Below are 26,794 nucleotides of genomic sequence, written 5' to 3' on the forward strand. Positions count from 1 at the left end.
GGGTCCTATATATACAGGGGATGATCAGCCCACATGAGGCACAGGTGTGCCTCCCAATTAGCGCAGCCGCACGGGCACCCGCACAGCTCGTGCTGAAGTGGCAGGATCATGACAAGTATTGGGACACCTGGCTTTTCCTCTTAGGGTTGAAGAGCAACTGCCCTCAATTTTGCTGCTATAACAGGTTCCACTCCTCTCAGATCACTTTTTCAAACATTTAAGACATTATGTGAGGGAGGTTTTTTTTTTTTTTTGCGGAACAAGTTTATTGCAAATTTGTTTGATGGGGTTAAGTTTAAGGCTCTGTGCATGTCTTTTTAACCTTGCTTTCCACAATGGGGCACAGGCAGCTGGAATGCAAAACTAAATTCCCCAAACTGTTGCCAAGAAGTATTAAAATGATAATTAACTATAACGACATGCATTATTAATGCCGATGAAGCAAATTGAGTTGAAATCATCACGTTGCATTTATTGCTGGGGAAAAAAGACAGTCCACAGTGCACCAAAGGCTGTGTACTATGATCACATTCATCAGTCATAGCCAATATTTGGTTTCAGCAGTCACACATAACAGGGATCTTAAGATAACAACAAAACACGCTCACCCCCACAAGCTGCACAGAGGCATGATCTAAAGCTAGTGTTCTCATCATTACCACGACAATGCAGGCAGAGTGAGACAGGTTGTACATGTAGGAAAACATTATTTTTGGACTCAGAGAGAGTTGCAATACAACACCTTGTGCTTCGTGCTACAAAATGCTCATAAGGACAGACGAAGAGTTGTGCCAAGGGTAAATTTTGACAAAAAAATCTCAAAGGAGTGTCTGTAAGAGATTTTTTTTCAAGACACTGTTCGTTATGTAGTGTACACTACATACAGTTGTATAACATGATACGCCCGACGTCCTGACTACTGCTGCTGCACCTAACTGCCTACTACTACTTGAACAGTGTGTTTTTTGTTATTTTTTTTGTTTTTTTTTTTTGCTAATCTTTTAGATAGGCTCATCTGGTAGAGCATTGGCCTCACAGTTCTGAGGTCCCAGTTTCCTCCGGGCTATCTGGTTTCCGCCCACATCCCCAAAACATGCAATATTAATTGGACACTCTAAATTGCCCCTAGGTGTGATTGTGAGTGCGGCTGTTTGTCTCTATGTGCCCTGCGGTTGGCTGGCAACCACTTCAGGGTGTACACCGCCTCCTGCTCCTTGACAGGTGGGATAGGCTCAAGTACTCCCCGCGACGCTCGTGAGGATAAGCGGCGAACAAATGGGTGGATGGATGGATGGATGGATGGATGTTTTGGATAGATGGCTCTAAGAAACAACTAAATGTCAAAATAATTACTTGTTTTAAATCTGGGTAACCATCTTGTAGTCCTTGAGAAAAAAAATAAGACTAGATTTGAGGTTCTGAATAATTAATTGTCAGAAGACAAAGATTTGCATTTTTTTCTTGATACCACTAGAACCCCTTTACAAACCAAATCTGGCATTACAAAGTGATTATATAGCAGGTATAAAGTAGTCAGATTGATAAATGTTATGCATCCCGTGCCTTCCAGTGTTCGTCTCTTTCCAGCATTATGACGTCACATGAGCCACAACAGCCTGTTCATTCCGTATTCTGTGCTATTTGTTCTGGTCCTTGTATATTTTTTGTATGATTTAACAATGTCACAGTGGTTTAAGTGTATCATATTCGGTTGTACAAATGGTTTGGGCATTTCTTTTTTTTTGGGGGGGGCAGGTGGTTCCAAGTGATGAAGGAATATATGTCCTTTAGAAAGGGAAAGTCACTCAACAGGGAATTACAGTAAATATGGCCAGCTACGCATGCCTATCAAACATTTCAAACTGTGCTGATCACTTCAAACTGGCGGGTTTTGATAAAGGCTACAGAGGCAGAGGCAGAAATCAACTATTTTTCCGACGGCCATCGGGACCTCAACCACAAGCAAGAGAACTCAATTTCCCAGCCACCAAGGTGCAACAGTGAAGCAACGCAGGCAAGAGGTGAGCATTTACTTGTAAATACCCATAATTCTATTGTGGTTACTCGGCACTCGGGAGAAGGGGGGGAGGGTGGACACTCACGCAGTAGTGTTGTCTGTACTTTCGTCCATTTGACAAGCAAACAGACATGGCAAAGACTTGCTGTGCAGTATCTCATGTAAAAGCTTCTGCCATGTCACTGAAACATACTGTATATGTATAGTCACGCTAAAAAATACTGGGACCCCTGGGGTGCCAATATAAAAAGGTCACATGAGCCGCCGGGCACTCTTTTCTGTTGTACTACTGTTGTGCTACTTGGCCGCTCATCTTTTGTCAACGTCTGATCGGCTCAAACGACGATTTGATGATGCCAACTTCAATTGAGTGCTCCTGTACATCAAAATCTTCCCTCACATATTCAGACACAACACACCTTTACGGATAGTAATACGTATGGTGTGTAGTCACAACAACAGAATAACTTGAGCAGAAAAAGTTAAAATTTAATGGAAAAGAATAAAACCTTGACTAGCCCCTAGATTATTACCTAACATTGAAAGTTAATTTTATGGTGCATCATCATTTTTTTTTTTTTTTATCAGCTAAAACGCACAGTACTAACCAAGTCTATTATTGTCACTTAACCTTGTGGGGTGGCAGGATCTTGTTTTACCAATAACTAGCTCTTTCTAAGGGAGAGCCCGGACACCCAGTGGAGCAAACTCATTTCAGCCACTTCTATCCGGGATCTCGTTCTTTCAGACCCACAGTTCGTGACCACAGGTGAGGGTAGTAACATAAATGTAACGGTAACTCCTCCCTTTTCTCCCACTTCGCTGCCTGTTCCTCGCCGTCAATTCAGCCACTTGCTCCCACAACCGTCTCCTGCCCTACGAGTCACCATCACGCCCTAGGAAGGGGGGGGTACTGTCATCATCCTGCCGCTCCAGCCCGGGCTGTGCGAGTGCCCATGCAGTTGCGCTATTTGGGAGGCACACACCTGCCTCTCATCCTGGCTGATTGGCTCCAGTATATATAGGACCATGGGGACAACTCGTCCGGTGCCAGATCGTTGAAGTTCATGCCCTGTTCCAGCACTCCCGTATCTCTGATCATCAACCCATGTATACCGACCTTCGCCTGTTCTTCGACCGACCCCGTAAGCCTGACTCCCTTGATACTCCTCCCTGCTTTGATCGTTCTCCCGTGTACCGACTCCGGCCTGCCCACTGACCTGCTCTCTACGCCCGACGTCCTGACTACTGCTGCTGCACCTGACTGCCTGCCCGATCCCCGACCTTGGAATAATAAACGTTTTTCCCGAATTACCTCTGCATCTCCCGTGTCCTCCTGCATTTGGGTCCTACCTCCGTTCCGATGGGTCGTGACAGCATTCCTCCCGCTCTCTGAATAACCAAATAATGTATCCAAACTAAAAAACTAATTCCATATTATCACAGTGTGATTGAACAGTGTTTTAATGTAAGCATTCTGATTAAGAAGAATTTACTAGACAATCACACATACACATCCAAAGTTACATATGTAACGATGGTTCTATGAATTCTGAGTGACTCCCAGAGCACTCTGTGATGCAGAAACCTCATGTTCACATGAGAACAATCCCCTTGGGGCTATTTTTTGTATGCATACTTGAAATGTGCATGTGCGTCCCTTCACAAATGAGTGTCTTCACCACCGCCTTTTGGCAGTCATTCGGGGGTCATGGAGCTGTAGTCCCATATGTAACTTTCATTCACTATATTGGCACATCGCATAGCAATATCGAGTTAGTTGTTATTGTTGTTTCAGGTTATTAATTTGCAGAAACACAATAATATTCCACGTTATTGTGCCTGACAACTAGTAAAACATCAGTAAGAATTCTTACTGGTGGATTATTCTCCTTTTTTTTGGTTTTTATTACAATGAGGAAAAGTACTCTAATGGTAATAGAACTATAGTTTATTACAACATAAAAAAGTGGGAAATTTCTTCTCTAAGTGAAATACTGTGTCACTATAGAAATAAATTGACATCATTAATGAAAGGACAAAGATACACAGCAAAGTGGCCTTCAGCTTTTTTTTTTTAGGGTTAACATATGAATTATAATGGGGGACATACCACCAGATAATCCAGCAGTTGTCTTATCAAACAAGTCAAAAATGTTTGACCATCCATCCATTTTCTGAGCTGCTTATCCTCACAAGGGTCGCGAGAGTGCTGGAGCCTTTCTCAGCTGTCATCGGGGAGGAGCCAGGGTACACCCTGAACTGGTTGCCAGGCAATTGCAGAACACATGGAGACAGACAACAGTCACACTCACAATCACAATGAGGGGCAATTTAGAGTCTTCAATGCGTGCAAGTTTTTTTTAGGTATGTGGGAGGAAACCGGAGTGCCCAGAGAAAACCCACAAAGGCACGGGGAGAACATGCAAACTCCAGACAGGGAGTGCCTGGGATTTGAACCTCAGTCCTCAGAGCTGTGAGGCCAACACTCTACAGCTGCTCCACTGTGCCGTCATGTACGTGTGATGGAGAATGTTGATTAACCTCCAGCACTCCATTTATAGGAGCGAAAGTGTCCAGATGGGTTATATTTTACTAACAAGTTCTCTTCATGCATTTTGCGTTCACAAATTAAACTAATTGAAAATAATTTCCAATATCTATCTATCTATCTATCTATCTTGGAGCATCAGGCATCAGTAAATACCTAATTTTCTTTGTAACTCCTCTTTTTGTATAGCAAAGAAAAGCAACTTCATAGCCCATTTCATACATAAGGTAACTCAATTGCTTCATCATATTTGCTTTGGACTCTGCACGCCAATATTAGACATGTCACTCTCAGAGCCCTTCAGGGTTTGTATTCCATGAGCATTTCTTTCATGTATTCAGGACATAAACCATTTAGTGATTTCTAGACCTGTTGCAGAAATTTAAAATCTATTATAAAATTGATTGGAAGCCAGTGTAAAGACATTAGAATTAGAACCATATGCACAGACTGCTTTGTTTTGGTCAGAACACGAGCTGCAGCTGTTTAATGCTCTTTTTGGGGAGCCCATTCAGAAGACCATTACAATAATCAAGTCCATTTGAGATACAAACATGATTTAGCTTCTCCTGGTCTGCTTGACACATGCAAGCCGTAACTCTAAATATGTTCTTCAGAAAGTAAATGGCAGTTTTAGCAATTGATTTGATTTGACTGTTGAAGGTCAGGTCGTAATCTATCAGAACACCAAAGTTTTAGACTTGTTCTTTACTTTTCAAAGATAGTGAGTTCAGGTATTTAAACAGAAATCATTTTTCTTTTATTTGTCAAAAACAATTATCTCATTTTTGTTGTGGTTTAGTTGAAGGAAACTTTGGGTCATCCATTTATCTGCCTTAGACCGTTGCACAGCACTTCAATTGAACTGCAGTAATCTGGAGACACTGCTCCATATAACTGTGTTATTTGCATAGCTATGATAGTCAAAACTAAAGTTCTGGAAATTTGACCCAAAGTTAGCATATACAGGGTGAACAGCAGGGGTCCAAGAACTGACCATCGAAGGACCTCATGTATCATTGCCATTTGCTGCAATATGGCACTTCCAATGGTTACAAAATAGCTCCTTTACTGCAGGTAGGACCTGAACCATTTAAGGACCGTTCCATTAAGTCCTACCCCTGTTTCCAACTTGTTTGGCAGTATATTGTGATCTACAGTATCAAAAGCTACACAGAGAGTCAACAAGACGAAAATTGACATATTCGCACATCTGTGATATATCTTTTAGCACTTTGATAAGACCAGATCTGTACTGTGATAAGTTCGGAAACCTCATTGAAATTAGTGAAAAATTTGATTAAAAATAACTTTCTCAACAATCTTTGCTATGAAAGGGAGATTAGAGATGGGTCTATAGCTTGCTAGCAAGGAAGCGTTCAGTGCTGTGTTTTTTAGAAGAATCTTAACAACAGCTACTTTAAGAGCTTGAGGAAACTCGCCAGACTGAAATGAGCAATTGATTGTTGCAAATCAGCTAGCACTAATTTCACAATAGTTTTGAAAAAGTAAGATGTTATTGAGTTAAGACAGCTTATTAAAGGTTTCAACTGCTGAATAGCTTTTTCTTTTATATAGTATATAGTTTTTGGCTCAACTGTAACAAATTCTGACATGGTAACAGCTCTTTCCCTGGATGGCTTCAGATGTCGTATCATTTTGCTGATTTGTGGTGATATTTAACCTGATGGATTGTATTTTTTCACAAAAATAGCTGCTGATATTTAACCTGATGGATTGTATTTTTTCACAAAAATAACAGGTAAACATTGCATTTATCAGCTACTTCGAGTTCTGGAGTTATCTGATTTGGGTGTGGGTGTAATCTTGTCAACCACAGCAAAAAGAGTCTGAGTATGGTTGATGTTCTTACTGATAATTTCAGAAAAGTCCTGCTGTCTAGCCCTGGTTAAAATTACAAAGCTATAGATAAAATCAATACACAGCCATGTCTTGGTGTGATGTCAGTGACAGAACTGAAGTTGAAGTCAAGATATAGCCTCTGAAAGCTGCAAGAAGAAAGTCACTGCTTAAACAAAACCAAAACAACGTGGTGCTGTTTCCTACAAAGTAGCAGGATGTTGTCATAATTTCTCTCTCAGACTAAATTGCCACCAAAATGACAATTTTAAAGAAAAAAAACCATACAGCCTTCTTGCTTGTGTTTCCAAACATAGATTCCAACTGCTAACAACCTCAAACCATCCATTCATCCATTATCTAAGCTGCTTATCGTCACAAGGGCTATATTCGGGCAGGAGGCGGGGTATACCCTGAACTGGTGGTCAGCCAGTAGATTATAAATCGAAACAACCAGGCACACTCCCAATCACAACTGAAGGCAATTTAGTCTCCAATTAATGCATGTTTTGGGGATGTGGGATGAAACTGGAGTGCCCGGAGAAAACACACACAGACAGAGGGGAAACATGCAAACTCCACAAAGGCAGGGCCAGGATTCGAACCTCAGTCCTCAGAATTGTGAGGCAGATGGTCTAACCAGTTGTCGACCATGCTTCCACTCGGTCAAACTAACCAAAGGTATTTCATAAAAGTAGCGGTAATAATATGGATTTCCTCAGTTTAAACATAAATTTAGGTAATAAATTAAGTAATTAAGTAGGTAATTAAAAAAATATTAAGAACCTGAAGATTATGACATCTACTTATTTTGAACAAAATAATAAGAAAAGATGATTTCATTCAACTCTAAAATAAGAGTGTAAACTGCTGATGATGAATGTTACACAGTATAGATACCGTTTTATTATCCAAAAGGACACATGCACACATATACTCACATACAGACTTACACACATGCATATTAAAAAGAAAAAAAATCATTTCCAGACTTAAACCCTGTGGACTCTTACAGCGTTTAAAATCTATAGTACAAAGCATTTTAGCTGCTAAAGAGGACATTCAAGGGAATTAGCCACCAAAGAAAAAGAGACTATAGCATCGAAATATGGAAAAACACCACAAAAGAAGAATCCAGGCATTTGGAGACTCAAAGGTTTCATGCATTTCCAGAAAGGAAATATTATTGTCCAGTATTCTTTTAAGTCTTATTCTGTACTATATTTTGACTTTCCATCCAGCCAGCCATCTATCTGTCCATCCAAATTGTCCTACGGTTATCTGAGGTTGGGCTGTGGGGCCAATAGATTTAGCAGGGAAGCCTAGACTTCCTTCTCCCCAGCCACTTCATCCAGTTCTTCTGGGGAGTCCTGAGGCCACCCAAGAGATAAAGTCTCTCCAGCATGTCCTGGATCATCCCCAGATTCTCCTTCCGGTGGGCTGTGGTTGCAAATCCTCACCAGGGAGTCGCCCAGGAGGGATACATAACAGAGCCACCTAATCTGGGTTCTCTCAATTTAGAGGAGCAGTGGCTCAATTTGGAGCTCCCCCCAGATGACTGAATTCCTCACCCTCATTCTAAGGGAGAGCCTGCACACCCTGCAGAAGAATCTCATTTGGCCCACCTGTATCCAGGATCTTGTTCTTTCAGTCATGACCCACAGTTCACGACCATAGGTCAGGGTAAGAGCACAAACTGAATGATAAATTGAGAGGTTTGCCTTTCATCTTAACTCCTTCTTCATCGCGACCAGCTAGAAATATATAATTTTGTTCCAGTAATTTTGCTCACCTAAAATCTGGCCTTGTATGACTAAAAAGCTTTACAGTTGATATCTAGTCATATTCATCTCAACCAAAATGTTTGAAGTTTACAGCTAATTGGGTTCACTGGAGTGCATCTAAATTAAATAAAAGGAAATTAAAACTAATTGAAAATCGACCAGTGTCACAGAATGTTGTGGTCAACTTTGAATGTCAGCAATTTACCCAATGAAAAAGCAGCGGTATCTGGTAATTGGGACCATTAAATGAACTGTGCTTTCCACAGGAAGAATTGGGCCTTTCAGGTACCTTGAGGTTTTTGACAGCCACAGCAGGGTCAGTGAGGAAACTCTGACGAACGCTGATTTCAATCCTAGCCTCCTTCACTCTCTCTTCGAGATCATCCAGGGTCTATCAATCAAAGAGAGAAGAATGGAGTACTCACACAGAAAAGTGAAACAGAAAACTCATCGGAAGCTGGTAGAATGATAAGGGACTAAAAGAAATGGGAACAGTAGAAGACATCTTCAAATAAAAGCGTCATGGTGAGATGAGGTGCCTGTTTACAAAGATCGTGCTGGTGAGTGGGAGATGATACAAACACATATAAGGGCAGGTGACAAGAGGGACATAGACAAATAAATGAATACCCAGTAGCAATAATAAGAAAGGAGACAAAAGAGTGGTGAGGAAATGGGAAATGTCCAAGGAGAAACGATTGCCTTTTTCAAAGTCATCCTCCAACTGTAATAACAAAAAAGGAGCCTTTTTTGCATGGTACACAGTTGTGTCACCTGCTTACATTTTTTCACAAGCAGCTGGACAGTCTTTAGATAATAATTATTACATTTTACTTAACTGAGTGTTAGCTTTGTATGGTAACCAATTTTACTTCAGTTAACTGGTGTTCCACTTATGGCATCATTTTTACATAGAAACAATAAATAGTAATATAAATAGCAATGAACATAAAGTTCCATTTAACTTAAGGTTAAGAGAAGACCACTAAATACCACTTCAGACTATTTAAACTGTTTTACTTGATAGTGAAGGAACAAACACTCGGAAATTTTATGTGGATGACAGATCTAATGATGGAAAAAAAACATGAAATCAGCAAGTGCTATCTTCGGCCTACAATGCCCTAACCGCCTGACATATTTTCAAATCAATAAATCAATATATGTTTGGGGCGAAACATCTTGTTTGAATCTATTACATTCACAGAATCCAATTCAGACATCGGTTCAAAGAGATCCTAAAGCACCCAGCATAAGAAAATGTTTAATAACCGTTCATCAACCCAATGAGCTCTACATTTTCCTCTTTGAATTCTAACCAGTTATGAAGGCTGCTTCTATTGCGCACTATTAAAAGCTGTAATGCTTGTGTCTTTCAGTTTTTACACCATTAGAAACTAACACAAACCACAAAATATCATCACTGGTCTCTTCTTCAGCCTCATAAAATACAACGGCTGTGTTGGATTAGAACACTTCAGTCCAAACGTTTTACTCACTGATGTAAAAACTTCTGTTGTCTGCTGAATGGTGGCAATCTTGGTCCATCTCCACTTCTGGAACAGCTGAACACGAGTTGGGTTGTGCAGTGTAGCAGACGGATGAGTACGAAAGAAAGTAGGAAAGCGCTGGCGATTGGAGAGAGCTGGAGAACTGGACCCATAGGACAACTGAGAGGGAAGGAGAACGTTTTGAATAAATAACTAAAAAAGTGACTATTTTTATTTTTTCCCTCAATTACAGTGTTTCCTCACTGAACGCAGGGGTTACATTCTAAAAAATTAAGTAAAATTTGTGTAGTAGTTTTTTTAAAAAATCTTTTGTTTTTTCTTTCAGTATATGTTTTAGAATTTGCAGGATATGTTTTTCATTCAGCATATTTTCATTTACAGGTTCTTTTTTTTCATTTACAGTCTTATTTCATTTGTTTTTTCATTTCTTATGGATGTTTTAAGGCTGTTAAACCCCTAACCACACACTTTATAAACTTTTTATCAGACATGGATTAGTATTTTCTCACATTTCTCTCGTTTAAACACTCAAAAGTTCAAACCTTTGTAGATTTAAGGAAAAACAGTACACTACAGTATCCTATAATTAAACCAAAGATCAAAACCTGTTTGAAGCCAAAACATTTGGGCAATATGACCCAAAATGCAGGACTCGGACGCATGGGCATGATGTTGCGAGTGGTTTTATTGCAAACTGAGATCATACATGGCTAAGCAGTCCGAGAAGGCAGAGGCACAAAAAACGCAAAGCTAAAGGCAAGGTCCAAAAACGTGAAACAAGGTCCGATGACTATGAGGCAAAACTTGGAAACGTGAACATGATGTGACAAGTCTATAGGGGCACAGGATTGCTGTTACGAAGGGATGCACTACGCCAGGCTTGCATACTCACGCACAATAGTGAAGTATCCAACACACAGTCACACAACAAACTCGCAAACGCAGAAGACACACTCAAGGCTTAAATGCCTTGTCTAATTCGTGTCCATGCAGTGCAGGTGTGGGACTGCTGCCAGAGGCAGCTCCACCTGGGGCAGTGGCTTGGCCATGCCCCTGACACTCCATCCATTTTCTTCTGGTTTAATAAGCATTTCCCTTTAAAATGAAAAATATTTTAGTTTTTACTAATACTGTAATTTTAACAATCAATCTATGATGTTGGAAACACAAGAAAATATTAATAGCAACTCAGGCACATTTTATAGTTCCTCAGGCTGGCTGGCACGGCTCTACTGTTGCACCTTTTTTCCAGTGAAACACTTTGGTGCAGGTGTGTGTTTGCGAGTGAAAAACGTAGCTATGATCATTCTTCAGAATCACAATCAGCTTTAATGGCCAAGTGTGTAAAAACATACTAGGAATTTTTCTCCGGCAGTCGGTGCTGCCCTGAGAATGTCCGATATTGTCAGATCTGTGAAGCTAAGTGGGTTTGGCCCTGGTTAGCACTTCTTCCTTGTTAACCAATAATGGCCACTCACTAAGTAGCACATGTACCACTTGCACATGACACTGAGGAGGATCTGCAACATTAGCACAATCAACATTGTCACAGATTATCACATTACTAGCACTTGAAACTGCATACATTTCTTGAAATCTCTGTGCCCTTTGCACAATGGTCACTGCACTGGAGTATTGCTCTAATAGTCATTCAAACTGCTCGAATTGCTAGATGACTGTGCATCTTTTTGTACAATTGTCAAAAAAAATTACCACCATTAACAATTTACTAGCAAGCTTTCATTGGTTTGTGACTGTTTTTTCCAATGTCTATCTCAAAAGTATTCTCTGTCAATTGACTCTCTGTTAGTGTACTCGAGCGACACCAAAAACCAGTGGCAAATGTGCTGCGTGTTTTTGTCATACTTTGCAAAGTAAAGATGATTCTGATTCTGAAAAGACAACTGGAGGGTACAGATAATGACAAATATAAATATTATTTTCTTCCTGTTCAAAAATTTACATACACAAAAAGTACCTGTACTATGTCTTTAAAGAACATGGAGAAGCCCAGATGATGAGGTCAAGGCTTTGAAAACTCCTGATAGGTGCACTGACAATATGTAAGTTTAAATCAAAAGAAATCGGCCAGGAAATCAAACAAATCGTGGCCTTCCACAAGGAACAACATAGCAACAAGAACAAGAGACATTTCTGTTTATAGGAACTATTTCTTATCAGATGTGCAAGATGTAAAATCTATATAGATAATTGTGTTAACAATGTGAATCGTGCAAAGGGAGCAATTTAAAGTGACAAATCATGCGGTCAACAAAATGTAAAAAAATAAATATCTAAAAAAAAAAAATATATATATATATATATATATTATATATATATATAGGAACGCACAGAGCCTACAACTGAGTGTAGGGACTTTGAATGTTGGGAGTATGACAGGAAAAGCTCAGGAGTTGGTTGACATGATGATTAGGAGAAAGGTTGATATTCTGTGCATCCAAGAGAGCAGGTGGAAAGGTAGTAAGTCTCGAAGTTTAGGAGCAGGGTTTAAATTATTCTACCACGGAGTAGATGGGAAGAGAAATGGAGTAGGGGTTATTTTAAAGGAAGAGCTGGCTAAGAATGTCTTGGAGGTGAAAAGAGTATCAGATCGAGTGATGAGACTAAAATTTGAAATTGAGGGTGTTATGTATAATGTGGTTAGCGGCTATGCCCCACATGGAGGATGTGACCTAGAGTTGAAAGAGAAATTCTGGAAGGAACTAGATGAAGTAGTTCTGAGCATCCCAGATAGCGAGAGAGTTGTGATTGGTGCAGATTGTAATGGACATATTGGTAAAGGAAACATGAAGTGATGGGTAAGTACGGCATCCAGGAAAGGAACTTTGAGGGACAGATGGTGGTGGACTTTTCAAAAAGGATGGAGATGACTCTAGTGAACACTTATTTCCAGAAGAGGGAGGAATATATAGTGACCTACAAGAGCGGAGGTAGAACCACGCAGGTGGATTATATTTCGTGCAGACGATGTAATATGAAGGAGATTACTGACTGTAAAGTAGTGGTAGGGGAGAGTGTAGCTCAACAGCGAAGGATGGTGGTGTGTAGGATGACTCTGGTGGTGGGTAGGAAGATTAAGAAGACGAAGATAGAGCAGAGAACCATCTGGTGGAAGCTGAGAAAGGAAGAATGTTGTGCTGCCTTTTGGAAAGACGTGTGACAGGCTCTCGATGGACAGCAGAAACTCCCGGAAGACTGGACTACGACAGTAAAGGTAATCAGAGAGACAGGCAGGAGAGTACTTGGTGTGTCTTTTGGTAGGAAAGGGGAGAAGGAGACTTGGTGGTGGAACCCCAAAATAAAGGCAGTCATACAAGGAAGAGATTAGCGAAGAAGAAGTGGGACACAGAGAGGACTGAGGAGAGGCAAAAGGAGTACATCAAGATGTGACGTAGGGCAAAGGTAGAGGTGGGAAAGGCTAAACAAGAGGCATATGAAGACATGTACACCAGGTTGGACATGAAAGAAGGAGAAAAGGATCCCGACAGGTTGGCCAGACAGAGGGATAGAGATGGGAAGGATGTGCAGCAGGTAAGGGTGATAAAGGATAGAGATGGAAATGTGTTTACTGGTGCCAGTCGTGTGCTAAATAGATGGAAAGAATACTTTGAGAAGAAAAAATGGAAAGGCAGTTGGTCCTGATGACATACCAGTGGAGGTATGGAAGCAATTTGGAGAGATGGCTGTGGAATTTTTGACCAACTTATTCAACAGAATACTACCGGGCGAAAAGATGCCTTAAGAATGGAGGAAAAGTGTTCTAGTTCCCATTTTTAAGAACAAAGGCGATGTTGAGACTTGTGGGAATTATAAAGGAATGAAGTTGATGAGCCACACAATTACGTTATGGGAAAGAGTAGTGGAGGGTAGACTCAAGACAGAAGTAAGTATCTGGGAGCAACACTATGGTTTCATGCCTAGATGGAGTACCACAGATGCATTATTCGCCTTGAGGATGCTTATGGAAAAGTACAGAGAAGGTCAGAAGGAGCTACATTGTGTCTTTGTGGATCTAGAGAAAGCCTATGACAGAGTACCAAGAGAGGAACTGTGGTACTGCATGTGTAAGTCTGGTGTGGCAGAGAAGTATGTTAAAATAGTACAGGACATGTATGATGGCAGCAGAACAATGGTGAGGTGTGCCTTAGGTGTGACAGAAGAATTTAAGGTGGAGGTGGGACTGCATCAGGGATCAGCTCTGAGCCCCTTCCTGTTTGCAGTGGTAATGGATAGGCTGACAGATGAGGTTAGACTGGAATCCCCTAGGACCATGATGTTTGCAGATGATATTGTGATATGCAGTGAAAGCAGGGAGCATGCAGAGGAACAATTAGAAAGATGGAGACATGCACTGGAAAGGAGAGGAATGAAGATTAGCCAAAGTAAAACAGAATATATGTGTGTGAATGAGAAAGGTGGATGGGGAAGAGTGAGGCTACAGGGAGAAGAGATAGCAAGGGTGGACGACTTCAAATATTTAGGTTCAACAATCCAGAGCAGCGTTGAGTGTGGTAAGGAAGTGAAGAAACCGGTCCAAGCAGGTTGGAACAGCTGGCGGAAGGTGGCTGGTGTGTTATGTGACAGAAGAGTCTCTGTTAGGTGAAGGGCAAAGTTTACAAAACAGTGGTGAGGCCGGCCATGATGTACGGATTAGAGACAGTGGCACTGAAGAAACAACACGAAGCAGAACTCCAGGTAGCAGAAATGAAGATGTTGAGGTTCTCGCTCGGAGTGAGCAGGTTGTGCAAGCAATCATATTGAAATGGAAGGAATATCAGACCACTGCAAATCTACCAAAACCCGGCCGTCCCTCTAAACTTTTACCTCGGACAAGGAGAAGACTGATCAGAGATCCAGCCAAGAGGCCCATGATCACTCTGGATGAATTGCAGAGCTCTACAGCTGAGGTGGAAGAGACTGTCCATAGGACAACAATCAGTCGTACAATGCACAAATCTGGCCTTTATGGAAGAGTGGCAAGACGAAAGCCATTTCTCAAAGATATCCATAAAAAGTCTCAAATAAACATATCCAGGTGTTACAATGGCCAAGTCCAGACCTGAATCCAATCAAGAATCTGTGGGCAGAGCTGAAGACGGCTGTTCGCAAACACTCTCCATCCACCCTCACTGAGCTTGAGCTGTTTCACAAGGAACAATGGGCAAGAATTTCAGTCTCAGTCTCTCGATGTGCAAAACTGGCAGAGACATACCCCAAGTGGCTTGCAGCTGTAGTTGCAGCAAAAGGTGGCGCTACAAAGTATTAATGCTAGGGGGTCAAATAATATTGCACGCCCCACTTTTCAGGTTTTTATTTGTTAAAAAAGTTTTAAATATGCAATAAATTTCGTTCCACTTCACAATTGTGTCACACTTGTTGTTGATACTTGACAACAATTTAAATTTTATATCTTTATGTTTGAAGCCTGAAATGTGTCATAAGGTTGAAAAGCTCAAGGGGGCTGAATAGTTTCACAAGGCACTGTATATATATATATATATATATATATATATATTACTAATTGGGACCCTTTCTTCTTTTGGGTGAGAATATTCTTATATACAGACATGCCTCCTTTGATTACGTTTAAGAAATGAAGCCACTATGAAACGCCGCAGGCCCGCTGGCTGCCTCCTGTATTTAGGGCAGCCAATCATGCCTATCGTGTGACCTATAATAAGTAAATCAAAGCAACTTGATTTAATTCAAGATTTGTACAACTTTTCAAAAGTCTGCAGGCTTTGTCAACATGTCCAATGCCTACATTTATAACAACAGTGACAAATGCTATACTTTACGCACACGTACATAATATACTGTACATTGTCACATTTGTATTTGCATTTTTGGGCAAGGGGTTCCATCATTGCAAGCTGATGTGAAACAGGAAATGCCCCACCCTGTTTTTTGTTCCCAACTGAAGAAATTGGGTAGGATGATTGTGTTTAAAATGGATTTTGACACACTGTGGTTTTAAGTCTTAAGACCGCACGTCTTTGTTACGACTTCATACAAATTTGACCTATAGTATCATCTTATTGGCGTGAGCAGGACAGCTGCCTTCATCAGGCTTCAATACACAATGTTCCTATATCATTGTGGTGGCATTAAGCTCTGGAAGTAATTCATTTTTGCCACTCAATTTTCTTCCATGACAGTTCAGCTACCAGCTCACAGTTAGAAAATTTAGCTTTGTCCACATAAGCGCTCTTTTTTCCAAAAGCACCCACACTCGTGCGCACATATCGTAATTTTTTGAAAATAATCCGTGAATTTTTCCCAAAATATTTTCAAAAAGTTAATTAGAGATGAAAGTGGACTTGAAAATTCCTGAAAATACAAATGCGAGCACTAGGGGGTTTTTGAAAAAATGGATAGCTGTGGAGCATTCTGGCGATATCTGTGAACAAAATTCAGACAAAAATTGAAAGTAAAATTTCTAAGTCCTGACTGAAAAAAAAAAATAGGCAGATGTTCCCCAAGGGCCAAGCGCAGATTTCACTGGATAGCACAAAATCACATTTCATCAACAAGAAGTTGATCTGTTGTAATTACTATTAACGTTTAAGTCTCAAACGTGTTACGTCGTGTTGTACTGATACACTCGACCACATTCCTCACTAATGAGTTGCCTTTAATATATATATATATATATATATATATATATACATACACACACACTCATATTTGAAAAATGTACAGGTGTGGTCAGTCATACTCGCAGATAAAGTTGCGGGTGGGATTAGGGTTGACCTTAAAATAACTCACTGGATTAATATAGCGTAACTGTAAATTAAAAATAAAATAAACAAATACATAACTAAAATAGAAAACTAAAATTTAAAACTCAGAAATCATCATTTCCAATTTCAACTGATATTGGTAGAACATGATATGAAACGATATTTAAAAATTTTCATCAATAAAAATTCTTGAGCTGACAAAATATCTGAAGAAAAGTTAAATGCACTGGCCTGTCAAGGAATAAACACGAACGGTCTATACCCCCAATGCCGCTGGGTTATGACACTCACATTGTTTTGATAGCATCTGACACCATAGTGAAAGCTGCTACAAATTTGAGCCGAATGGAGGGAGAGAGACTGTGCTGCGCAACCCAAAATCTTGGGAATAAAAACTTTTCCCTTACAAAGGCCATGGACGGCACAGAGGCTGACATGCGGTGGGAGCAAGATGGGATATTCCTGATGCAATGCAGGAGGGAGAGGAACTGTAGCAAGTCATCAATGATGAGTTCCACAGCGATGCACCAAAGATGCAAAATACAGTACACAAATGTTTAATGCAGGGGTCGGGAGCCTTTTCGACTGAGAGAGCCATAAAGCTTTAGGATTGTTTTTATTCTTTTCAACGGAATTTGTTTGGTCCCTTGTTCACTAAGAAGGAAATTATCAACAGTTTTAAACTTCTTTCTTGCAGATTACCGGTATGAAGAGGAATGTCATTGGTTTTGCAATAAAGGTGAGCCAGCGCAGAAGCTCAATGTCAGTTATTTAGCTTATTTACTACATTCAACCTATTGATTTTACAGTGATTCAAAGTGGTTAAAAATACACTTAAGCACATGAAGCAACAGTTTTGGGTAATTCGATTCCCAAAAGTATTCCTTCCTGTCACCTTGAAAAGAGAAATAACTTTGTACACAATCAGAATATCTACAGCTACCATGATGTGGTATTGCGGACCATCTATAGTAGCATCTGGTTATTAGATAAATAACAATCCTTTTGGTTTTGGAAATGCTGGATACGTCTGGATTAAAACTCTCTGCCAGGGTTGTGGCCCCTGGCCAGCCAGTTGAAGCATCTCTGTGTGAGTTTACACATCTCTCTATGGTCCCTGTATACTTTGTAGGTTTGCTATGGATTCTCTGGCTTCCTCCCACTAGTTGATAGCCTGCAGAATAGTTGGACTCACAAAACTAAACACAGGTGTGAATAGTAGTGTGAATTATGTAGCAGCACTGTGAATAAACAATGCATTGAAGCTAGCCAGCTTCTCATCTAACGTTGGCATTCAGAAATCCACTTCCACAAAGCCCTGTATAGTACTGTACCTTAGTCACATTGATGTACAATGGTAAAGGAATATGGGTCACATTCTTTCGGAAGCAAGTCGAGGAACACAATCACATAAATTGTCAACTGCATGAAACATGGAAGAGAGTGCCTGTTACCGACAATGGCCAAAGAACAAAATGGCATAATTGCTGCACGTTCATTAAAAAAAAGAAAGAAAATAAGGAGAAATGAGACACTTAGAGGCCTGCCACCAGGACAATGTTTACAATATATTTTATTGTATTGCATAGATACCTTGAGAGAGACACTGATGGTTAACATTCATCCACTTTGTTTTTTTTTTTTTTTTTTTTTTTTTTTTTCAAAAGTTATATTTGATTATTTAATATGACATGGAAGGAAAGCATAGAAGCTGGATGTGAAGACATACAGGTGCATTTCTTGGATAAGAACGTTTTGGCATGACACTTTTCAGAATAATGGATGTTATTGCATAAAATATCCCAGAAGGAGTTTGGCGGGAAAAAAAACATCCACAAATTCTTACCTGTAACAGAACATCTTATTATAGACCTAATGATTAAGTAATTCAGAAGCCAAATTAAATATTTGGGAACAAGACACGTTAAAAGTTAAGTAAAATATTCTGACACCAGCAAATCCTGCAAGACATAGCTAGTGTTCTACTGGCTACCTGCTATATTCTTTAACACTTCTTATCAAAGTTTAAGCTTTATACTTTTAAGTTTTACATTAGAGCTGAGGTTAACTTTTTTGTTGATAAAAGGTGGTTCAATAAAATGCATGTGTCGGAGTAACGAGAAAAAAGTGCATAATATTTATCATGTAAGTTCAGTGTTTTTATAGAGGGCTGTAAAGTTTCAATATATTTATATTACAGTCGTTAATTTAATACACACCAGATACTCCAGTGGGCTTCCCCCATGAGCCTTAGGGATAAAAGTCTGAATCATAAAAAATATGAATACATACAAATATGCTGATTAGAGCATCGACCTCAGAGTTCTGAGGAGAGTGGTTCAAATCTCTGCCACGGTTGTGTGGAGTTTGTATGCTCTCCCTGTGCCTCCGTGGGTTTTCTTGGGGTACTCCGGTTTCCTCCCACATCCCAAAAAGATGCATTCATTGGAGACTCCAGATTACCCTTTGATGTGATTGTGAGCGTTACTGGTTGTTTGTCTCTATGTGCCCTGCGATCGGCTGGCAACCAATCCTGGGTATACCTCACCTCCTGCCCGAAGATAGCTGGGATAGGCTACAGCACTCCCGCGACCCTTGTGAGGATAAGTGGGTCTTATAATGAATGGATGGGTGCTCGCTATCAGGAATGTCAATGTCTTACTTTACTTACATTGCCTCTATAGAGCCAATCCATACCTGGCTGACATTTCCATAATACCTTTTTATTTTGTATATTTTCATTCTTCAACACTATATCACCTTGAAATGTATTTTTCTCTTATTATTGTACAATGTATACTTGTGTTGTCATACACTTCTTAAAAAAATGTGAATCATGCTTAAAGGTCTACTGACATGCTATATACATTGTAAAATTGGTATTGTTATGAAAATTACATATCGTATTATTGACTTCAATGTCTATCCCCCAAAAAAAAAACAACTTAGCGAGAACGTGTAATTCATGCTCAAAGTTGCGGAAGTCTCACTCGACATCCCAGTGGTAGCCATATTGCCTGCTACGTCATTTACAACTGTCACACTGGGAGAGTCGCCATTGAGAAGACGCTGTGCCACCTGCTATGGGAGAGGAACAACAGAGATTTTTGGATTTTTATGACACCCCTTCTGACACGGAAAATCTTTTTAAATAAGAGAACATCTAACAATTGAATGAAGTAACCGGGGCAATATTACCCCATTGTTTCGAGCCATATTTAGATTATATCCGGATCACTTCTAACAAACGACAGACTCCCCGACTGTATGTTTGACAGTATGTAGCGTACTCGGGAGGACCCATGCCGGGCAAAGTAACTAGCCGGTGTGTGTGTGTGTGTGTGTGTGTGTGTGGGTGGGGGGGGGGGGGGGGTCTCCTTTATCTTCCTGCCAAACCGCCTGATCCACCTCTGTGGCGGTTATGGGCAACGAACACTGCGGCCGCGAGTGACGACAATGTACACTGCAGCCACGAGTGACGACAACGAATGCCGCGGCCGCGAGCAACGACAACGAACACCGCAGCCGCGCACATCAACACATTTAACACCCATGACCTACGTAGTTGATAAAGTTATTATGATGTGGATCTTTTGTTACTACAGAGAGGATTGCGTCGTTCCCCCCTAACTATTATATTTCACGACGAACCGGGTGTTTTGGAAACGTGTGAATCCCCCCTCCCGAATGTTCGAGCAATATCCAGCAATCCAACGAGACAGCAGTTTGGCTAATACTCAGGAAACAGCTACTTTCCTGTCGGTAAAACTGGTATAAACACACGAAGCAGCCAGTGTGGGCGTCTGGAAAAAGCATCACTCCCTGCTTCTTCTCCAAAATTAATGCCTCAAGAGGATATTCATGGCAGGAGATACAAAAATCCATATATGACAACATCATAACGTGTGGTGAAAAAACAGATGGGTCCATTCTGGCTGCCTTTTTTTTTATATATTAAAAACATACTAAATATCATGCCATACATGTTGGTAGAGCTTTAAAAAAAACTATTTTTCTTAACTCTGTTATGGTGTGTGGTAAAATATGAATTTGATACAGGTACAGTATGTCTCTCATTATGGTGAATGTGAATCTTACCACAATGAGGTTCCACATGCGAGCGGCCTCAGCCACTAGTGTGGACACAGAGCTGCACCCAGGCATCAGCACAATCTTGATGGGCTCTGTGTACAGAAGGTCATAAAGCAGCTTGGTAGCTTCTCCAGGATCACACTGTTGACACAGAAATTATACGATTGTCGGTGATTAAGCAACGGCCCAGTTTTTCCAAGCCTTGATTGAGCCAAGGCACATACATATTTTCCATGAGAAAACTAACAGCACACCACGAAACACAAATGTCACAAAATTTACTAAAATAATTTAAACCTCTTCTCATTTACATTTTACAATAATCACAACACTGAGTTATCAAGTTCAAGTTAAACCTAGAATTTATGTTAACGCTATATAGTGAACATAGTGAATACAGTAATACACTATGTCAGCTATCAGTTATATGTTTATTAACAGTGGATAAGGTAATCCACATGCATTGCCAGGGCACAAGGTGCGGCATGTTTCAAGGTCATTTTCATCCTGACAGGCTCATCAGGGGAGGCTCCATTTTTTGGTGTAGCAGCGGGGGAAAAACATTTACCCACCAGTCAAGTTCCATTATCTGTAGCTGCACATTACAAATGGTAAACCTTGCTTTCCATTTACAATGTATAGTAAATGAAAAATCAAGTGAAAATTTTAAGTGATAATGCTGAATGTATAGTAACCTTTAAAGACACAGAGGGTTGCTGTTGGCTAGTTAAGAATTTTAAGGTGTTCAATCATCATTTTGTGTGTTATCGTGATGTCGTGTCACTCCATGGACCATTAAAAAAGCAAGTAGATGCTTAACAAAATGCCTTATCATGGATTATTAGTCAGTCAACTATTTAGTTAATATACTGTTTATATGAAGTGAAAAGGTTTACTATATAGCAGTCGTCCCATAGCTCACTCCATGTGTGTAGATCATTCAGTAGCATATGGATTGTGTTATGCATACCAACATGTGTTCAATATACTGCACACATTAAAATGTCATGCAGATTCAGCATTAAATTACATCTTAATGCTGTGATTTACCCTTTTACTGATAATTTTTCACACTGGTGTTGAGTGTTTACTTTGGCTCATTTCAGGGATTACTCTAGGGAGATTTTAACAAAACTAAACTCAACCACACACTCCCAAAATACAAGCAGCACACAGATTATCCAACAAGGGAAAACAACACTTGAGACAACTGCTATACAACAAAAACAACACATAGCGTGCAATTCACCATGCTGCCCTGGGTTCCTCCACTGCTTAATTTACTTAATACCTACATTCAGGCAAGAATTTATGTCTGCAAAGGCTTCAGTAAAATCAGTGAAAAAGTGGACCAACAAGGCAAAATTCAAACTGTCAAAATTCTAGTGTCTTTGAAATTTCAGCTAGCAGCCTGGATGGATATATGGATGCTGTTACATCATATGTTCATTTCTGTGAGGAGATGTTAAAAGCCTTTCACACATTCAATAACAACAAGCCACGGTTTACTGCTAAACTTAAACAACTTCACCAGGCTAAACAGGTCGCATATCATAGTGGGTATAGGGCCCTGTACAATCGCACTAGAAACCAGCTGACTAAAAAAAATAACATTGGAAAAGAGGGATTATGCAGCAAAAACAGAAAAACAGTTTGGGGCCAAAGACTCCCATTCAGTCTGGCAGCATTACAAACACTAACCAATTATAAGAGATGATCTCCCCTAGTGGACTATAATAGTAGGCAAACTGATGACCTGAACAGCTTTTACTGCAGATTTGAAATGGACACTTTGACTCCACGCACTCATCAAGTTGCACCACTGGCCACATCAACACCTCTGAATTCTGGGTTCACCAGCCACAAACAGGAAGTGAGATGCATCTTCAAACAACAAAAAGATAAATAAAGCAAGAGCTTGTGTCCCCATCCTGCCTATTCGCCTTCAGCAGGTCTCTGGAACTGTGAAAAGAACCAACACATTTCAAACGTCGCACTGCCATCCCGGCCCCAAAGAAGCCTGAAATCTAGGGTCTGAATGACTACAGCCCCTGGCATCTGTGGTCCTGAAGTCCAAGTGATGGACCACTTCAAGAGATTTTGATTTCCTCGGCTGTTACCCACTGCAGTTTGCCAATTGAGCAGATAGGTCTGCAGATGATGCAGTCAACTTGGGTGTGCACTTCATTCTTTAACACCTTGACAGCGTGAGAACCTATAAGAGGGTTCTGTTTGTGGACTTCAGTTCCGCATTCAGAAAAAGTAAGGCCAAGTATATAAACTTGAGGCCACTAAAACAGCCATCACCAGAGGCGGTTCTGAGTTTTAGCAAGTAGCTCGATCTGAAAATATATCAGGTATGCTTGTTGGTTTATCAGGGAGAAAAAAATGATTATTCTTGAAATAAAGATGTCTCAAAAGACCTTCAGTTATTTCCATTCTGCCATTTAAAATCAAGAGAAAATATTAAACTGACATACTAATTATTGTTTAATCTCTCCCGTGCACAGTCTATCCACTAATGACAAACATGTCATGACTGAGGGACAAAGAGAAAGTGAATAGACACAAACACCCAAACCTAAACATGCATGGAGAACCATAAATCAGAGCTGTAGAAAAGTATTAATGAAATTATAATCACACAGATGGATCATATTAATCTTGGTTGCATCTGGTTGATTAAATACACCAGTCCTTGGACACCTCACATTACCTGCTGTGATGAGATGTCACATTCTCTAATGTGCTGGGAACCTGTGACATTTTTGTCAGTTATTTCCATTTTATTTTTTTGGTGATAATAGCATGTATACAGTTGATCCAAACTAGTGAGGTCATTAACTCTTACTCCATTTTCTGGGTAAATAAAAGTAATCTATATCTAGATAAACAAAGTGCTGGGCCCAGACCTTGTGTCCCCATCCTGCCTCACAGTCTGCGCAGACCAACTTCCTCCTGTGTTCACAAAGATCTTCTACAGGTCTCTACAACAGTGTGAAGTACCAACCTGCTTAAAACGCTCCATCATTATACCGGTCCCCAAAAAAGCAGCAGTCTCAGGTCTTCATGACTACAGGCCTGTTGCCTTGACATCTGTGGTCATGAAGTCCTTTGAACACGGTGTGCTGGACCACCACACGTGTGTCACAGGTCCCCAACTGGACCCACTGCACTTTGCCTGTCGAGCAAACAAGTCTGCGGATGATGCTGTCTACATTGGTCTGCACTTCATCCTTGAATATCTTAACAGTGGCAGTACCTATGCAAGGATCCTATTCATGGATTTCAGCTCTGCGTTTAATACAATCATCCCTGAACACCTCTCCTCCAAACTTCTCCAGCTTGGCGTCTCGCCTGCCATCTCCTGGAGGCATCCTTCATCGCAGCTGCCCCTGACGCTGTCCAACTGTCTTGTGTCAACCGGCGAGGCCTTCAAAGTCTGGGGTGTTACAGTCTCAGAGGACCTGAAGTGGGGGACTAACATCAACTCCATCCTCAAAACAGCCAAGCAAAGGATGTACTTGTGCCTTCTGAGGAAGCACAGCCTGTCACAAGAGCTGTTGAGACAGTTCTATACAGCGGTTATCCAATCAGAACTGTGTACCTCCATCACAGCCTGGTATGGGGCCGCCACAAAAAAGAACAAACTCAGACTGCAACGGACAATCAAAACCGCTGAACGGATTGCTAGGTCTAGAGCAGGCAGGATTCTTTCAGATCCTCCACATCCTGGCTACTAGCTCTTCCATGTCCTTCCGTCGGGAAAGCGCTACAGATTAATGAAAGTCAAAAGTAGCAGGCATTCAAACCGTTTTTTTTCCTCATTCTTGATCAGCAAGCCTACTATTTTTCTGCCTTGTGCCATGTTAGGACACTCACATCCTGCGGGTCCAATCAATATCAGTAACATATATATATATATATATACATATATATATAGTCAGTGACCTTTTTTTATGACAAATAATTTTGCACAGCATCTGTCTCACTAACACCTGTGCGGCTGTCTGTCCTTGATGTTGTCTGCTCAGCATCACACATTTCTTGGGCAAAACAGCAACGAAATGGTAGGATGTAGGCGCATTTGTTTATTGATGTCAGTGCGCGCCTGATTGGACACCAAAAACAAATCCGAAAATGTGCTTTGCAGAAGCTATTAATTCAAGGAGAAGAGGACTTAATGCACGCACACGTGCCCTGTGCTCCGTTTATCTCACATCGAACTAAACCTTGTTCCAATCTTAATCATTTCACACAAACGTCTACGGACATTGCTGGAGGAAGTTCCACCAATACTGTGGGCTACCAGGAAGGAAGATCTTGGGCTAATTAAAAAAATGTCCACCTGTTCAGCCTGAGCCTAAATCATTTTCTTGCCTTGTACAGCATCAATCTGCATTGCGTGCAGATGTGACAATTCACCAGTTCAAACACCAATATTTTCGGTAAAAAAAAAAAAAAAAAAAAACAGACCTCGAGGTCAGCCAACCACATGCCGTTTTGTTCAAGATTTGCAAGCTGTTAATGGTGTAATAAATGCTCCAGTTCATTGTGTGCCAAACCCTGATACCATTTTAAGCCAAATTCCACATGGCATGATATGGTTTTCACTTGTTGACCTTTATAATTCATTTTCTTCTGTTTCAGTTCACAAAGATTCACAATTTTGATTCGCTTTCACTTTCAACGGAAAATGTACACTTGGATGCACTTGTGTCACGGGTTGACATGCAACCCCATCATCTTATGCGAGGCACTCATCCGTACAACCACTGGGCACAGTTTTGGTGCAATACATTGATGATTTGTTGATTGCTGCGCGCACCAAAGACCACTGTGAAACTGATACGATTGCTTTGTTAAAACACCTTGCGTCAGAAGGCCACAAAGTATCCTTATCAAAACTGCAATTTTTATCACAAGAAGTTAAGTTTCTAGGACACATCCTCACTCTTTGAAGGAAAATGCTTTTTCCAGCTTGAGTGAAGGCTATTGTTGACACATCCAAACTACTCACAAAGAAACAAGTGTTGTCTGTCATGATCCTGCCGCTTCAGCACGAACTGTGCGGGTGCCCGTGCAGCTGCGCTAATTGGGAGGCACACACCTGTGCCTCATGCGGGCTGATTATCCGCTATATTTATATGACCCCGATAACGACTGGTCGGCGCCAGTTCGTTGAGCTTTATGTCCCGTTCCAGCACTCTCGTATCCCTGATTGAAACTGTGTGTACCGACTTTCGTCCGTTCTCCGACCAACACTGTAAGCCTGACTCCTTGACACTTCTGCCTGCGTTGATTGTTTCCCCGTGTACCGACTCCTGCCTGTCCGCTCATCTGTTCTCTTCGCCCGACGTCCGAACTACTGCTGCTGCACCGGACTGCCTGCTCGATCCCTGACCTCTGCATACAATAAACGTGTCTCTTCTTGAACTACCTTGCGTCTTCCGAGTTCCTGCATTTGGGTCCTACCTCTCGTTCCGATGGGACGTGACATTGTCGTTTTTGGGAATGTGCGCTTATTGTAGACATTTCATCCCTATGATTCTGATTTTGTCTATGTCGTGCATTCTCACCCTGTCCAGATCACTGATTTCCTCTTCTTCTTTTTGTTTTGGCTTGTCCCGTTAGGGGTCGCCTCAGCATGTCATCTTTTTGCATTTAATTTTTTAGATTATCTCTCTCACAGTGGACATGCATGAGAATTTCACTTTTCTTCACTGTACCTGCCTACCTACCAACCCACACTTGGGACCCATCCCCAAACTCGAAGAAGGAAGGAGACTACCCTCTCATTCACTATGGTGAACCTCACCTCACACAACAGCTCAGGCTACTTCCTTGCCACAGAGGTGCCCTTCCATGTTCTGAGAGCCCTTTGGTGGCCACCGCCCAGCATCCACTGCAACCCACCCCTATGGCCCCTACCACAGGTGGTAAGCACATGGAAGGAGGTTCGCGTTACTTGTCCAGGCTTTGGCCGGTTGAGCCCCATTGGTCCAGAGGCGACCACCAGGTGCTAGCCTTTGAGCCTTACCTCCAGGCCTGCCCCAGGCGACTCGCAACCAAGCAAGCGAAAACGTGATTACATCAACGTACTCTTAATTTTTTTTGGTTGTTTTTTTTATCGCCATGCTTTGTCTGATCCCTCACTTTGGTTCTGTTTGCCATGGGAGACCCTGCCGGGGGCATAAAGCCCCAGACAACAGACG

The 26,794-nt window shown here is 41.0% G+C and overlaps 1 protein-coding gene across 15 annotated transcripts in view; it reads right to left on the bottom strand.

Annotated features, from left to right (window-relative positions):
• gabbr1b (gamma-aminobutyric acid (GABA) B receptor, 1b) overlaps positions 1-26,794 on the bottom strand; it is a 326,457-nt gene that overhangs the window by 114,518 nt on the left and 185,145 nt on the right. For all 15 annotated transcript variants that reach the window (XR_009796880.1, XM_061833538.1, XM_061833452.1 and 12 more), the window contains 3 exons: positions 20,586-20,720; positions 9,712-9,882; positions 8,502-8,603 (listed from right to left, as the gene is read on the bottom strand). Coding sequence is in view for 14 of the 15 variants with exons in the window: in XM_061833538.1 (XP_061689522.1) it covers positions 8,502-8,603; positions 9,712-9,882; positions 20,586-20,720 (408 nt within the window). In the remaining variant the exon portion in view is untranslated. The remainder of the gene's footprint in view (positions 1-8,501; positions 8,604-9,711; positions 9,883-20,585; positions 20,721-26,794) is intronic.

Source organism: Syngnathoides biaculeatus, chromosome 1, assembly GCF_019802595.1.
Source record: "Syngnathoides biaculeatus isolate LvHL_M chromosome 1, ASM1980259v1, whole genome shotgun sequence".
NCBI classification, from domain to species: Eukaryota; Metazoa; Chordata; class Actinopteri; order Syngnathiformes; family Syngnathidae; genus Syngnathoides; species Syngnathoides biaculeatus.